Raw genomic sequence first — 15,295 nt, forward strand, 5'->3', positions numbered from 1 at the left:
TGGGCTCCTACCTGACAGCAGTACCAGTATGCAAGCCACGTGACGGACAGTCATGAAAGTGTACCCTCCATCCCACAGCCGAGCTGCCCCAGTTAGTGCTGCATGAAGCCACAGAAGCTGGCCGAAGTTTCGGATTCACAAGGAAAATATAAGACTACTATTTTAACCAATGAATTTTGTGTTTGATGCACAGTAATAGATGTCTGAAACAAGAAGAGGTTAAAATTAGGATCTAAGTTTCTACCTTAAGCACCTAAAAAAGTGGAGCAAATAAAGCCCATAGGAAGTGGTTCTTTATAGAAAAAATTTGCTGATCCCTAAATGAGACTTCATCAAATTAAAAACTTTTACTGATCAAAACACTCTTAAATGTAAACAAACAAACAAAAAATAGAGACTGACACAAGAAAAAACGTAAACTCAGTCTCTAACAACTATGAGCATGTGCATGTATATGTGCACATATGAATGCATACTTGTTTGTGTCCTGATATTTACCACCTTGCTTTTTCCACTGAAAGAGCCAAGAAGCGAAGACACTCCAGGAACAATAAGCACACCGAGCACCCAGATCCTGGTCTCTAAAAATCAATCTGCACTAAGATCAATCTGCACTTCTCCTCAGAGGAAGGAGCCTGGAACATCTTGTTATTCAGACAGTAATAAGGAATGCCTCCCCAGACGAGGTGGGCATATTGCCAGGACACAGGGAGCCGGTTTCTCGGGCTCCCACTGACCAAAACCGAAACAATCTGGCATCTAATGTTAAGTACAGTAATAAGTTATAAACCATTAAAAAAAAAAACAACCAGGAATCCATGTGCCCATACTGATGGGGAGGGAGAGAGCGAGAGGGAGGGACAAGAGGGAAGAAAGGGAGACAGATGGAAGGAGAGAGAAGGAAGGGCTCTTGCTTACAGGGAAATGCCAAATGCTGAAAAGTACACGGGGAGGGCGTGCTGCAGTTAGAAAATCATCATTTTGCAACCATCATGATGAAGACTGGATCAGGCAGGGGAGTTCAGTAGATGAGGAGCTGGATATCTGCATGGTCCTGAGTATCTCCCCACAGTCAGTTGATTAGTTGCAAGGGGGAAAATCACTAATTATACTGAGTACACATACTCTGGGTCAACCGAATCCTATCAAAGGTGATGTAGACCATTAGATGGTCGTCAAGGCAAAAACTGCTCTCCTCTGACTGTCCGCACACCGATGATCTCAGGTCTGTAGTACACAAGTCCCAAGCAATTCCATGCCCCTACTAAAACGATATGCTCTAAAGACCCATAACTAACCCTAAGCGAAGTGTTAAGTCTATTAAAAGATTAATGTATTGTGGGGCGCGTGGGTGGCTCAGTCAGTTAAGCGTCTGACTTTGGCTCAGGTCATGATCTCACGGCTCGTGAGTTTGAGCCCCTCGGCAGGCTCTGCCAGCACAGAGCCCGGAGCCTGCTTTGGATTCTGTGTCTCCCTCCCTCTCTGCCCCACCCCTGCTCGTGCTCTGTCTCTCAAAAATAAACATTAAATAAATAAATAAATAAATAAATAAATAAATAAATAAATAAATAAAACGATTAACGTATCATGAGGGGTGGAGGTGGGAACAAAGGATCGGATCCAAAATACTCAGTATATAACAGTGTTACCTGAGTGAACTATAGTAGAATGAAGATGTTCATTCAAAGCCATGTTTCCAATGATACGCATTATATTTCTCTGTATTTTGGGACAATCCTTGTGAAGTTGGTACAGCCTCTGAAGTAGTTGCAAGCCTCCATTTGCTTCAATTTCATCACAGTGTGTGGGTATCTAGCACGATAAATTAATGAAAGCTCACCGTATGTTGCACAAATTCACTAGCGAGGTGACACAACATGCTGACGGCACAGCTAGGGGCTCCTGCTCAAGGACAGAGACCCAGAGAGACCACCCAACACTCTCCTCGCAGCTCACTGAAATAAATAAGCAAATTCCTATCTATGCGGGAGGTGCTTCAAAATCACTGAAAAAAATTAAGGCACATCTCACCAGGGCTTCTGAAATGTTTACTCTTACTCTGCTTAGCTCTTGGTGGGATGTAACTTGACAATGTCATTATTATAGAATTGTTTCAATTTTTTTATCTTAATTTTTTTCATGTTTATTTTTGAGAGAGAGAGCGAGCGAGCGCAGGAGAGGGGCAGAGAGAGAGAGAGGGAGAAACAGAATCCAAAGCAGGCTCCAGGCTCCAGGTTCCAAGAACCACGAGATCATGACCTGAGCCGGTCAGACAACTAACTGAGGCACCCCAGCACCCCTAGAATGGTTTCAATTTACAGTGATACTTTGACTGGCTTGAAATTACCTTAAAAAGATTCTCTAACCGAGAAACCTGCCACCTGATAATGGGAAGAAAAACCCCATTCAAGTGGCAGCTTTTGCTTCTGCAAACAAGAACTCCCAGAGAATGGCACCATGTGGCGCCCTGCACACCAGCCCACACAAGTCCACAGGTCTGCGGCTCTCCTAAAACTCAGGAGTCAGAAACATTTTTAAAGAGAAAGATCAAATGATAAAAATAAAAAGGAAAGAAAGGGGATATGAATTTTTAATAGAGAAAAGGGATAAAATACAGCCAAAGGAAATACGTAGTATTATGGAAAGGCGACAGTATTGACCAACAAGCCCTCACAGTGTGCCAAGGTCACCGGCATGACCTTGGCCTCTTCCCATCACTAGCTGTACTCACTGACATGATGCTGTGTCCTGTATATGCAACAATTTTCATTCTCTAAATTTTTACTGAATTTGATCACATTTTAAGTGCATTTAAAAGTATGCCCTTTAGACATATGTCAGTGAGATAATGTAATAAAGGTATTCCACACACTGTACTTTCTACTGAAGACAGATCTAATGCTTCAGAAACTGATCATAAGCTACAAAACCTCTAGCACTATTTTCCCATGTGCCCTTCTGAGCTACAACACTAATACCTCTGCTTTGTACGCAGTTCCTAACTCCGCTGGTGGGAACTAAAGATGACCAGAGACCACTATGCTCCTGAGCCGTGTCTAATGGTCCTCAAAATTAAACTGGAAAGTTTAAAATCTCTAGGATGGAGTTTCTCACGATGCGGGATGAACTACTTCCAGCAGCCTCACCAGCGATGCCCGTTACAAACGCAAACTCCCGGACACCAGCCCACAACTACTAAGTTGAAGCTGCTAGAGGTGACCAGGAAATGTGCGCTTTCAAACATGCTTCCTGAGTGGTTTTTATGCATTCATGTTTGAGCATCACGAAGTCTGTTGCTCTTTTCTTTTAAAATCAAACTATGATCATGACAGAAAAGTTGTCATACATGCCAAAAAACTTAAAAACCACTAATATAAGCTCTGTTTAAAATTCAAGAGTATGGCCATCCAAATATTTACCTTTTTTCTATATTGGCTTCTTTGGCAGATGTTTTACTGGAAATTAACTACCTGGTAATATTATTTATAAAAAAGATCTGAGAAAGGTAGCATAAGATAGCGTAATTCAAAGGTCAACGCCATATTTAAACAGTGGGTTGCTTTCTTTATCTGCAATTAAGATTAAATCCATTTTCAGAAATACTTGGCAAAAGGAAATACATGTACCGGTGCTAAGTCATGATTATCAATTCTACAACTAAATGGGGAAAAAAGAAAATTTTTAAATAAGCAAAAAGCTTCTTTTCTTTTATAAAAAAATGAGGATTATTTCGCTTGAATGAACCATGATGTACAATTTTTTTATTGCGATCATAAAAAGTAAACCACATTTTGAAAATGCAAGTTACCTCAGAATGTTTTACCAAAGCTTCTAAACAGAACATTTCCACTGTAGCTGAAGGAACTTCTCCAAAACTTTCAGCATAAGGAAGTCCATTTCCTCCAAAACACCATAAGCCACCCTGAAAGATAATTAAAATGTTTACTGAGAAGAGTGACTCATATTTTTTGTTTGACACACACACACACACGAAAAAATCCCTGTATTATACACAACCTATTTTGGAAGCTGAAAGGGAACTAGTTATGCAAGTTGTTGCTTACTAGAACAGAAAACATAAGGGATCATTTCTAGAGGAGGCGATCTTTGCATCTTCCTTACTTCTTCCTTCTGTGTCCTCTTCTCTCAAAGTAAGAAGACTGACACACAATTCTTTACCAAGTAAGAAAAGCCTAGGGTTGACCATAATGTTCTACTGTCAGATGATGGTGGTGGAGTCTACCTGAAGTCTATTAATCAAAATAATAAAAAAGAGAAAAGGCATTGCTGGAAAAATATAAAATGAAGACAAACAATGTCAATGATCAGAGAACTTTTAACTCTTCCTAAACTGAAATTCAAGATCATACGGAAGAATAAACAGAAGGGTTAGGAAAACCAGAAGACAGAAGAGGGGTGTGCACTAGCCCTAATGGCAAAATATAAGAATAAACTGGGAAAAGAAAATTTCAACTATCATCACAGGTCAAACGCTAATGTCACTAGTATGCAATAATCCCCTACAAATCAGTGGCAAAAATATCAACAATGCTATGGAGAAATGAGCAACAGTCATAAACAGAAAGTTCCTAGGAAAGGAAATCTATGAAACAATGCCCAACACAACTTACAATGAGAGGCATGTGTGGCAACACTCATGAGAAAGGACAGTTTTCATCTATCAGAGGGGTGGGGGAGCGGGCATTCCCATCACCCTGCAACTTTTATGGAGGACAACTGAAGGACAGCTGTCTAAATTACAAGCGCCCGTGCCCTTCAACAATCCAACCTAGAGAGACACACATAGGCAGAGTAATACAGGTACAGGTTTGTTCACGGCGACAGTCTTTGTAAGCACTACCTACTACCACCAACAGAGGGCTGGTTAAGTAACGATGGTACCACTGTACAATGGAATGCTATGATAATATAAAAATTTGGGGGGCACCTGAGTGGCTAAGCTGGTTAACCATCTGACTTCAGCTCAGGTCATGATCTCATGGCTCATGAGTTCGAGCCCCACAGATCGAGCCCCACAGATCGAGCTTGCTTCAGATCCTTTGTCCCCCATCCCTTCTGCCCCTCCCTCTCTTTCTCTTTCAAAAATAAAATAAACGTTAAAAAAAAGAATATAAAAATTTTTGAGTCTCCTCGTATACTGGCATATACCAATCTCCAAGATGAACCCGTAAGTGAGAAAAAGAAAGGGCAGAAGAATGTGTACTGTATGCTATAATATGTGTAAAGAGTATGTGTAACTGTGAACGGGTGTGCATGTGTGTGCATGTGCGTGCATGTGCCCTGGGTGAGGGAGACAGAAGGGATGAAAAGAAGACATTACTGCATCTTCTTTGAAGTGCTTTGTATTTGCACGAGGGGCCATAACTGTGTGCATACAGGCCACCTGCTGGCAAAAGAACTCAACTACAAGGTAATGTTTTTCAAAAATGTATATAGAAAGCCCAGTGTTTCCTATAGGAAATATAATCCATAAGTTTCTCCATTTTGAGTTAATTTATAGGGCTCATGGCTCAGTAAACCCAGTAAATATTCAAAATGTTTGATCATTCTATAATTCTTACTCATGCCCTCCTCTCTTGATGTCACATTCTGTTTTTCCAAGTTTAAACATGCTTAGATCTCAAACGTTTATGCTACTTAAGTAGAGGCCTGGCAAGGGACTAATTCATTGAGAGTCATTCTCTCCTCTAGCAGGGATAAGGGTAAACAGTGAACTGGTGGGCTTTGGGGGATGGGGAACTTTTCTTAAAAGATTTACCACCACAACCTGCCTCCCCCAAATCCTTCTCCCTGCCACACACCCCCAAATCACCTGACCTCTTTCTAAGCTAAATGCTCCAAGTAAATAAAAAAGGAAAAAAATTACCTAGGATTTTACGTTTCTCTTGATCATTTTCTAAGTGGGAAATAAAAATACAGTTCCAATTCCAATCTCATTAGCAAAGCTTCTAAGTTATTTATGAACTGGCAGATTGTGTGGCAGTTAAAAACACAAGAAAAAGGAATAAATAAAAGATATAAACTCATGGTGTGAGCATATGGAATATATTCTAATTCTTAACATGAAAATAAACATACATAGGTTACTGCTGCTTTATCACTAGATTAAGGCAGAGCAAGTTTACATAAATTCGTAAAAATTTAAGAAATGCCACACATCAAATTCTGTAAGTGCAACCAAAAAACAGTTTCTTAAGAATGAAAGAAATGCAGAGGAAAAGAAAGAGAGTGACAATGTTAAAAATAAAGGGTAAGGTATAAAAATCAAAAGGCAAGTAACAAAGCAGAAGAGGGATGTCAACTAATAAAGTTACTAAAGAATTTACATCCATATTCTATATTAGTCATAAGTGTAACAAAGAATTTTATGTATCATTTTGTAAATATCATACTCAATTTGAGACACAACATTACTCTGGATTAACATGGTATTTTTCAAATGTATCTCAACAAATTTATAATGGCCAAATGATTTCATACATAATAGATACCTTGTTACCATATAACCTATGCTCCTTTTAAACAATATCCTTATAGTTATCTACACTTTCGTCTGCCATGCAAAAATACTTTGACTCATAACAGAAATATACCAGCTGTTATTTAAGCATATATAAATTCGTGCACAGCTGGCTCCCTTAGCAATGTCATAATTCATTCATCCATTATTCCATAAATATTTTGTGAGAACATATTGTGTGGGAGGCACTGTATTTGGTACTAGGGACATTATTATCGACCACTGGAAGGGAGTAAGACAATTAAATAAGCAAACAGATAAATATACAGCATAATTACACAATGGGATAAATGCTACGAAGGGCGATAAATGCACTAAACATTTGAGATGGAGAGGAAGGTCTCTCTGAGGAGCTGACAAGCTGAAGGATGAAAAAGCGGCCATATGACAAGCTGGTGGCAGAGAGTCCCAGGCAGAGAGAACTCGAACAGGTAGCGAGTTTAAGGAATGGAGAGTGAGGGCCAGCGTGGCTGGAATACAGTGAGCGTGAGGGAGAACGAGCAGGAGGGCAGGGACGGTCAGAAAGGTAGTGAAGAGACAGATGTAGGCAAGCTGCCAAGAGATGGGACATCTGAAAACAAAAGGAGAGGAGGCAGATCACTGCCAGGATGGGTGGAGAGCAGGGGGACAGAGAGTCTTGCTACTGCTTCTTATTGTGGGACCCTCTGTTTTAAAGCGTGTAAAAGCTAATCCCTGGCATTTCTGCATAAAAACTGACAACCTCAGAACTCTGCAAATTATGCAAACTAACTGGGCTTAGAAATGGTGTGTTTAGGGGCACCTGGGTGGCTCCGTCGGTTAAGTGTCCAACTCTTGATCTCGGCTCAGGTAGTGAGTGATCTCATGGTTCGTGAGATGGAACCCTGTGTTGGGCTCTGAGCCGACTGCACACAGCCTGCTTGAGATTCTCTCTCTCCCTCATTCTCTGCCCCTCCTCAGCTGGCACTGTCTGTCTGTCTCTCTAAATCAAAAAATAAACAAACAAACTTAAAAAAAAAAAAGAGAGACGGTGCATTCATTCTAAAGCATGAGTTACAGACCCAGGGTCATTCTTAAGGGCCTGGAGTAGACAGAATTCAGGGTCGGTAGGGTGTATGCTTGGAGGAGAAAAAGTTACATCTTTATCTTCCCGACATCTAACAGAAATTTTGTAAACAGACAATAAACCATAGTAATGGTAACAATCTGTGTGACTCTGTCGGCAATAGAGAGTACAGATATTTTAGTATTACATCTCATTTGTGGTAGCTCTCTGAGGGAGAGAGAGAGAATCCCAAGCTGTCTCTATACTGTCGGCGCAGAGCTCAACGCAGGGCTTGATCTCATGCTCGTGAGATCATGACCTAAGCCAATACCAAGAGCTGGATGTTTAACCAGCTGAGTCACCCAGGCACCCCAAAAGTTAAAGTGTTTTAAATTTTTTTTTCAACGTTTATTTATTTTTGGGACAGAGAGAGACAGAGCATGAACGGGGGAGGGGCAGAGAGAGAGGGAGACACAGAATGGGAAACAGGCTCCAGGCTCTGAGCCATCAGCCCAGAGCCTGACGCGGGGCTCGAACTCCCGGACCGCGAGATCGTGACCTGGCTGAAGTCGGACGCTTAACCGACTGCGCCACCCAGGCGCCCCAGTTAAAGTGTTTTAAAAATAAACTTCAACTTTCCCATTTTATAGGTCTCTTCCTGCTATTTAATGCATGAACAAGAAATACATGATACCAAAATTATTTTTGGTAACAGTATCCCATATAATTGGTTTCTTGTATAATCCTGTGTATTGAGTTTTATGCATCTACAAACAAGTTCACAGACTTTACTAAATCACCAAAGGGGTCCATGGCGATTAACAAAGGTGAAGAAGCCATGCCCTGGAACCCAACAGCTGTGTGGGACACCTGCCAAGGCTGCGTTACCTCAGTGAGGAGGCAGTTTCGTATAGAAGCAGCGTACTGTCCCTTGAAGGGTGCTTACAGACTGCCACAAGGCAGGTCTGACAGATCTCTAAAAACCAGATGGACACCCCTCCTACCTCTTCACTCCCAACTTCTTGGCAAGTAAAAAATCGGAGAAGCCTGACTAGACAGGGGTAGTGGGAGGAGAATAACTGAGATGGAGTTGCTTATTGGTCTGATGAGATAGAGCTTCAGAAATGAAATTAAATATTTTTTTCAACATTAAATTAATTAAAGAAGTACAACTTTTTGGTTAGGTTTATTCCTAGGGATCTCACTGTTTTTGTTGTAAATGTAAATGGGATTGATTCCTTAATTTCTCTTTCTGCTACTTCATTATTGCTGTATAGAAATGCAGCAGATTTGGGGCGCCTGGGTGGCTTAGTTGGTTAAGCGTCTGACTTCAGCTCAGGTCATTATCTCACGGTTTGTGAGTTTGATTCCCGTGTCGGGCTCTGTGCCGACAGCTCAGAGCCTGGAGCCTGTTTTGGATTCTATGTCTCCCTCTCTCTCTGCCCTTCCCCACTCATGCATGCGCTCTCTCTCCCTCTCTCAAAAATAAACATTAAAAAAAAAAAAAAAAGGATTGCAACATATTTCTGTACGTTGATTTTGTATCCTGTGACTTTACTGAATCCGTGTTATCAGTCCTAGCCACTTTTTGGTGGAGTCTTTTGGGTTTTCTACATAGAGTATGTCTTCTGCAAGTAGTAATTTTACTTCTTCCTTGCCAAACAAACTTAACCAAAGAGGTGAAAGACCTGCACTCTGAAAACTATAAAACACTGATGAAAAAAATTGAAGAGCTCACAAAGAAAGTGAAAGACATTCCATGCTCGTGGATCAGAAGAATGTTGTTAACATGTCTATACTACCCAAAGCAATCTACACACCTAATGCAATCACTATCAAAATGCCAACAGTATTTTTCACATAGTTAGAACAAGCAACCCTTAAATTTATACGGAACCACAAAAGACCTCAGATAACCAAAGCAACCTTGAAAAGGCAAAGCAAAGCAACGCAAAACTAGAGGCATCCAAATTCCGGACTTCAAGTTACATTACAAAGCTGAAGTAATCAAAACAGCATGGTATTGGAACAAAAACAGACACGTAAACCGATGGAACAGAATAGAGAACCCAGAAATGAACCCACAACTATATGGACAGCTAATCATTGACAAAGTAAGAAAGAATATCCAACGGGAAAAGGGCAGTCTCTTCAACAACTGGTGCTGGGAACACTGGACAGCGACACACAGAAGAATGAAAGCGAACCACTTTTTCACACCATACACACAAAAAAATTCAAAATGGATGAAAGACCTAAGTGTGAGATATAAAACCATTAAAATCCTAGAGGAGAGCACAGGCAGTAACCTCTTTGACATCAGCTGTAGCAACTTCTTATTAGATATGTCTGCTGAAGCAAGGGAAATAAAAACAAAAATAAACCATTAGGACTTCATTAAAATAAAAAGCTTCTATACAGCAAAGGAATCAATAAAACTAAAAGGCAACCTATGGAATGGGAGAAGATATTTGCAAATGACATATCTGATAAAAGGTTAGTGTCCAAAACATATAAAGAACTTATCAAACTCAACACCCAAAAACCAAATAATCCAATTTAAAAATGGGCAAAAGACACAAATAGACATTTTTCCAAAAACATCCAGATGGCCAATGAAAAGATGATACAAGAAAAGATGCTCAACATCAAAACTACAATGAGATATCGCTTCACACCTGTCAGAAAGACTAAACTCAACAACACAAGAAACAACAGGTGTTGGTAAGGACGTGGAGAAGGAGGAACCCTCCTGCATTGTCGGTGGGAATGCAAATTGGTGCAGCCAATGTGGAAGCTAGTAGGGAGGCTCCTCAAAAAATTAAAAATAAAACTATCCTACAATCTAGCAATTGCACTAGTAGGTATTCAGCCAAGGAATACAAAAATACTAATGCAAAGGGATACATGCACCCCCATGTGTACAGCAGCATTATCTACAATAGCCAAATTATAGAAACAGACCAAGTGCCCATCAACTAATCAATGGTAAAGAAAATGTGGTGTGTGTATATATACATATATATACACACATACATAAATACGCATATACATGTGTGTATGCACAACAGAATATTACTCATCCATCAAAAAGAACGAAATCTTCCCATTTACAACAACAGGGATGGAGCTAGAGAGTATAATGCTCAGCAAAATAAAGAAGTCAGAGAAAGACAAATACCACTCCTGTGTGGTATTTAAAAACCAACACAAACACGCAGAGGAGGGTAAAAAAGAAAGAAAGGCAAACCAATAAACAGACTCTTCACTAGAGGACACACTGGTGGTTACAGAGGGGAGGTGGGTGGGGGGCTGGGGGAGTAGGTGAGGGGGATTAAGGAGGGCGCTTGCTGTGATGAGCACCTGTGAGGTGTGCAGGTGCTGAATCACTACACTATACACCTGAAACTAGTATTATGCGGTATGTTAACTAATATTGCTCTGTATGGTAACTAGCTGGAATTTAAATAAAAACTCTTTAAAAAAAGTGTTCAGAGGACAGGGAGGCAAATCAAGGTGAAAGCAGCACCTTCCAAATGAAAAATCAAAAGTACTTCATTAATCACAAAGCATTCATTTTTTTTTAAGTACCAGAAACAATTTCTTTTTGAAATTTCTACTGAAAGGATAGATCTATGTGTGCATGTAGTCTGCCCAGCAGAACGAAATGTTTTGAGTAAATATCAGTTTCATCATTTCCACTGTGATCTATGATACCTAAATATACTGACTGGAATAGAGTCAAGTCAATGCAGTTAAAAGGTCACATGAATTACTTTTTCAGACATCACTTTGGTTAGGGGAAGATTTTGTTTAAAATAAGCCAACTGAGGGGTACCAGGCTGGCTCAGTTGGTGCGGCATGTGATTCTTGATCTCGGGGTTGTGAGTTCGAGCCCCAAATTGGGTGTGGATATTACTCAAAAATAAAATCTTTAAAAAAAGAAAATAAAATAAGTTGAGATGGAAGGGGGGCATCTCAGATGGCAGGAAACCTACATCATCTCCAGGGTAGTAAATATCAAAGAACACATACACACAGTATATGTTAATTATGAACGCGCATAGGTATACACACACAAAGTCCTAGGGTCTTTAAACTGCTGGCCAAGGCCATGGCTTCTGGGCAGAAAGGAGGTGGCATAGTATATCAAACTACTTTCTCTCTCTTGACTTAGCAAAATGTTAAAAAATGCTATAGAAGGTGACAGAACACTATAGAAGTTAGGATGATGTTAACTCAATAGTAATAAGCAAAAGAAAATCTATTGTGCTGAAAAAGAACATCAGGCCAGGTACCAGGAGCTCTGGCATGGGGACAAGGAGAGGAGTGACGATAGTGGGGACAGAGGTCAGTGGGAGAGGTCAGTGGCAGAGAGCAGGGAGGCACATCCACCCCATTGTGCTTACTACCCTGCTGATAACAGTCTGGTCCTGGCAAAGCTCAAGCTATCAGAAGCTGGACAAGACCTGCTGAAAGTGAGGCTGTGCTCCCTGCCTCCCAGATGAAAAGGGAAGCCTGAGAACGGAGAAGGGTCCAGATAAGGAATTACTCAGAGTGAGAGGTGCATGGTCTTCAGGACACCAGCAGCACAAGCAACAAAAGACAAAAACACACAAATCGGACTTCATCACCATTAAAAATGTTTGTGCTGCAAAAGACACTATCAGGAAAGTGAAAATACTCAGTTTGGGAGAAATATTTGAAAATAATTTTTATCCAAAATATACAAAGAATTTTTAGAATAAAAAGACAAATAACCCAATTAAAATATTAGGCAAAGGATTTAAACAGATATTTCTCCAAAAAAAGTATATAAATAACTAATAAGCACATAGAAAGGTGCTCAACATCATTAATCATTAGGGAAATGCAAATCAAAACCAGAATAAAGATGTCACTTCACACATAATGAGATGGCTGTAATAAAAAACATAGGTGGGGCACCTGAGTGGCTCAGTAGGTTAAGTGACCGTCCAACTTCAGTTCAGGTCATGATCTCGCAGTTTGTGAGTTTGAACCCCACGTCAGACCACTGTGCTGACCGCTCAGAACCTGGAGCCTGCTTCGGATTCTGTGTGTGTCTCTCTCTCTGCCCCTCCCCGACTCACGCTCACGCACGCGCTCTCTCACTCTAATAAATAAACATTAAACAAATTTAAAAAAAAAAAAAGATGGGTAACAAGTGTCAGCCAGTATGTGGAGAAATTAAAACCCTCATACATTGCTGGTGGGAATGAGAAATTATGCAGCCACTGTGGAAAATGGTCTGAAAGTTCCTCAGAGTTAAACAAAGAGTTACCATATGGACCCAGGAACTCCACTCCTAGGTAGACACCCAAAAGAATTAAAACCATATGCCCACACAAAAACTTGTACACAGATATTCATAGCAGCATTATTCATGATAGCCAAAAAGTGGAAACAACCTAAATATCTATCAGCTGAGGAATGGATAAACGAAATGGGAGTCTATCCATACAATGGAACGTTATTGGCCACAAAAAGGAAAGAAGTACTGATACATGCTACAACGTGGATGAACTTTCAAAAGTCAGACACAAAAGGTGACATATTGGTAACATACTAGATGGTACCCCTCATGTGAAATGTCCAGAACAGGCAAATTGAGAGAGAATGGGAGTACATTAGTGGCTGGGGCAAGGGGCAAGGGGCAATAGAGAGCGACTGCCAATGGGCTCAGACTGCCCTCAGGTGGATCAGAGTTGGGAGTCTGTTTAGGCTACTACCCTCAGGACACCACGCTCTGATTCACTTGGATGAAGCCTCTGCTGCGCACGCCAGTTATTTACATCCAGTGAACGGGCCCACAGCTAAAGCAGTGGGAGGAGGGGATGCAGGGGGAGAGATCATAAACCCTTCAACCAAAATGGCTTTTCATGTGCGAGGCAGTCTTACTCCAAAGGTGTGGGGCGCCCTGCGGAGCACGTGGAGAGCTCCGAGGAGATGGCACGCACAGCTGAGCCCACCGATCGCCACTATGCAAACTTTACACCCTACTGTCCCTTTCCTGTCAACTTCCTTACCATTCCAAGGGGCAGCCACTCTGATAAACAATGGCCAGTCCATGCCCTGATCATAAGAAGGGCTCAGACTCGACATGTATGGGAAGCCATTTGGAAGGCTTAATGCAGGAACATGAGTGGATCGAATTCATGTTTTTGTAAAAATCACTCTGGCTGATGTGAAAGCGCAGAACTGGGGAGACAGGTAAGGAGCCTGCTGTGGGGTCTGAGATGATGGAGATGTGATAAGGAAGCTTTCTGGATCCAGCAAGATGGCGAACTTGGCTTCTAAGTGAATCCCTCCCACTACAAACATGTAGAAATGTCTGATGAAATGCAATCCAAAACTATTTTAAAACATAGCCAAGTTCTAAAGAAAATGGGAAGAAGAAAGAAAGCAGAACCTCTGCGAGAACTGAAGATGGAACTTGCAGCAGAAGTGGGAAGCACAGGACTGCCGAGGTAAGATGCCTGCAGGCTCCTCAGATGGGATTTTCCTCGTTCAGTGCAAGTGATGTGGTTTTGGATGTCACATTCAGTGGGAACTAGATCTGGGATCCCTTTAGAAAGGCAGAGCCCTGAAAAGTTTGCCTCCTCCAAGAGAGCCTAAAAACTCTACTCACCAGCCTATGGAAGCCTGTTTCTGTTTGGGGCTTTGGATGAGAAATTAACCCCAACACTAAGCCCTCTACAGATGTATCTGAATTTATACTTCCTATGTGCCATAGGAATCCCAAACCGGGGAATTCATATCAAACTAGTCCAGTGACAGTGCACCTCCTGGGTTATCCAACAGGGGCAAACACAAAAACTGCTCTGTGGGGACAGATTTACAATCCAGGGTGCTTGGGACTTACACAGAAAATGATCCATTCAGCTAAAGACAAGCTCACGGTAAAAACACATGACCCATATTAATCCACAATCCAACATAAGACTTGATGCCACCACAGACAGGAATTAACACCTCAATGAACTTAAAATAATAGGAGACTGAAAGAGATTCTAAAATTATTTAAAAAATGAGAGCAAGAACAGAAGTCAAGATGAAAGAACAGGACAGTCTGAGAAAGAGATGACGGTGGCCAGGAGAAGGTGGCTACACTGCAGTGAGACAAATGGACTCAACCTATATGTGAAGGGACAGCTTTCAGGAACCACAGACTGGCTGAACATGGAAGGAAGGAATCAACAAGAATTCCTAGCCGTTAGCTTAAGCAACGACCTGTATGCTGCCCCATTTACTGAAATGGAAGTAGAGGAGGAAGAGCTTAGTGGAGAGATGGTGGGCTGAACGTGCTGAGTTTGGGACTTGGATTAGACATCCAAGCAAAGACATCAAGCAGGAAGTTGAATATTCAAATCCAGAGCCTGAGTTAGAACACAAGAGTAGAGAAATCACTTTAGGCATTAGGAGCATATAGGTGATATTTAAAACCTTGTAAATTACTATCTATTTATTCTTTAAGATTTAACTTCAGAGGCACCTCCATGAAGCCTTAAACGACCTCTTAAGCACAGTGAAAGGCTCTGGAAGTAACCTGTATCTCTCTTACACACTCTGGGACTTTGTTTATTTACATGTCTCCCCACCATCTCTAACACCTGGCCCAGTGCCTGGAATACAACCAGGAGTCACCATGTTTATTCTGTTCCTGGATGGATGACTCTTCTAGGGTTCTGAATGCTGGCCCCTGGCACAGG

The 15,295-nt window shown here is 41.2% G+C and overlaps 1 protein-coding gene across 8 annotated transcripts in view; it reads right to left on the minus strand.

The window, feature by feature from the left end:
• SERAC1 (serine active site containing 1) overlaps positions 1-15,295 on the minus strand; it is a 66,431-nt gene that overhangs the window by 22,540 nt on the left and 28,596 nt on the right. For all 8 annotated transcript variants that reach the window (XM_023254536.2, XM_023254534.2, XM_045058300.1 and 5 more), the window contains 2 exons: positions 3,809-3,922; positions 1,650-1,812 (listed from right to left, as the gene is read on the minus strand). In XM_023254536.2, the coding sequence (XP_023110304.2) occupies positions 1,650-1,812; positions 3,809-3,922 (277 nt within the window). The remainder of the gene's footprint in view (positions 1-1,649; positions 1,813-3,808; positions 3,923-15,295) is intronic.

Source organism: Felis catus, chromosome B2 (genome assembly GCF_018350175.1).
Source record: "Felis catus isolate Fca126 chromosome B2, F.catus_Fca126_mat1.0, whole genome shotgun sequence".
Lineage (NCBI taxonomy): Eukaryota > Metazoa > Chordata > Mammalia > Carnivora > Felidae > Felis > Felis catus.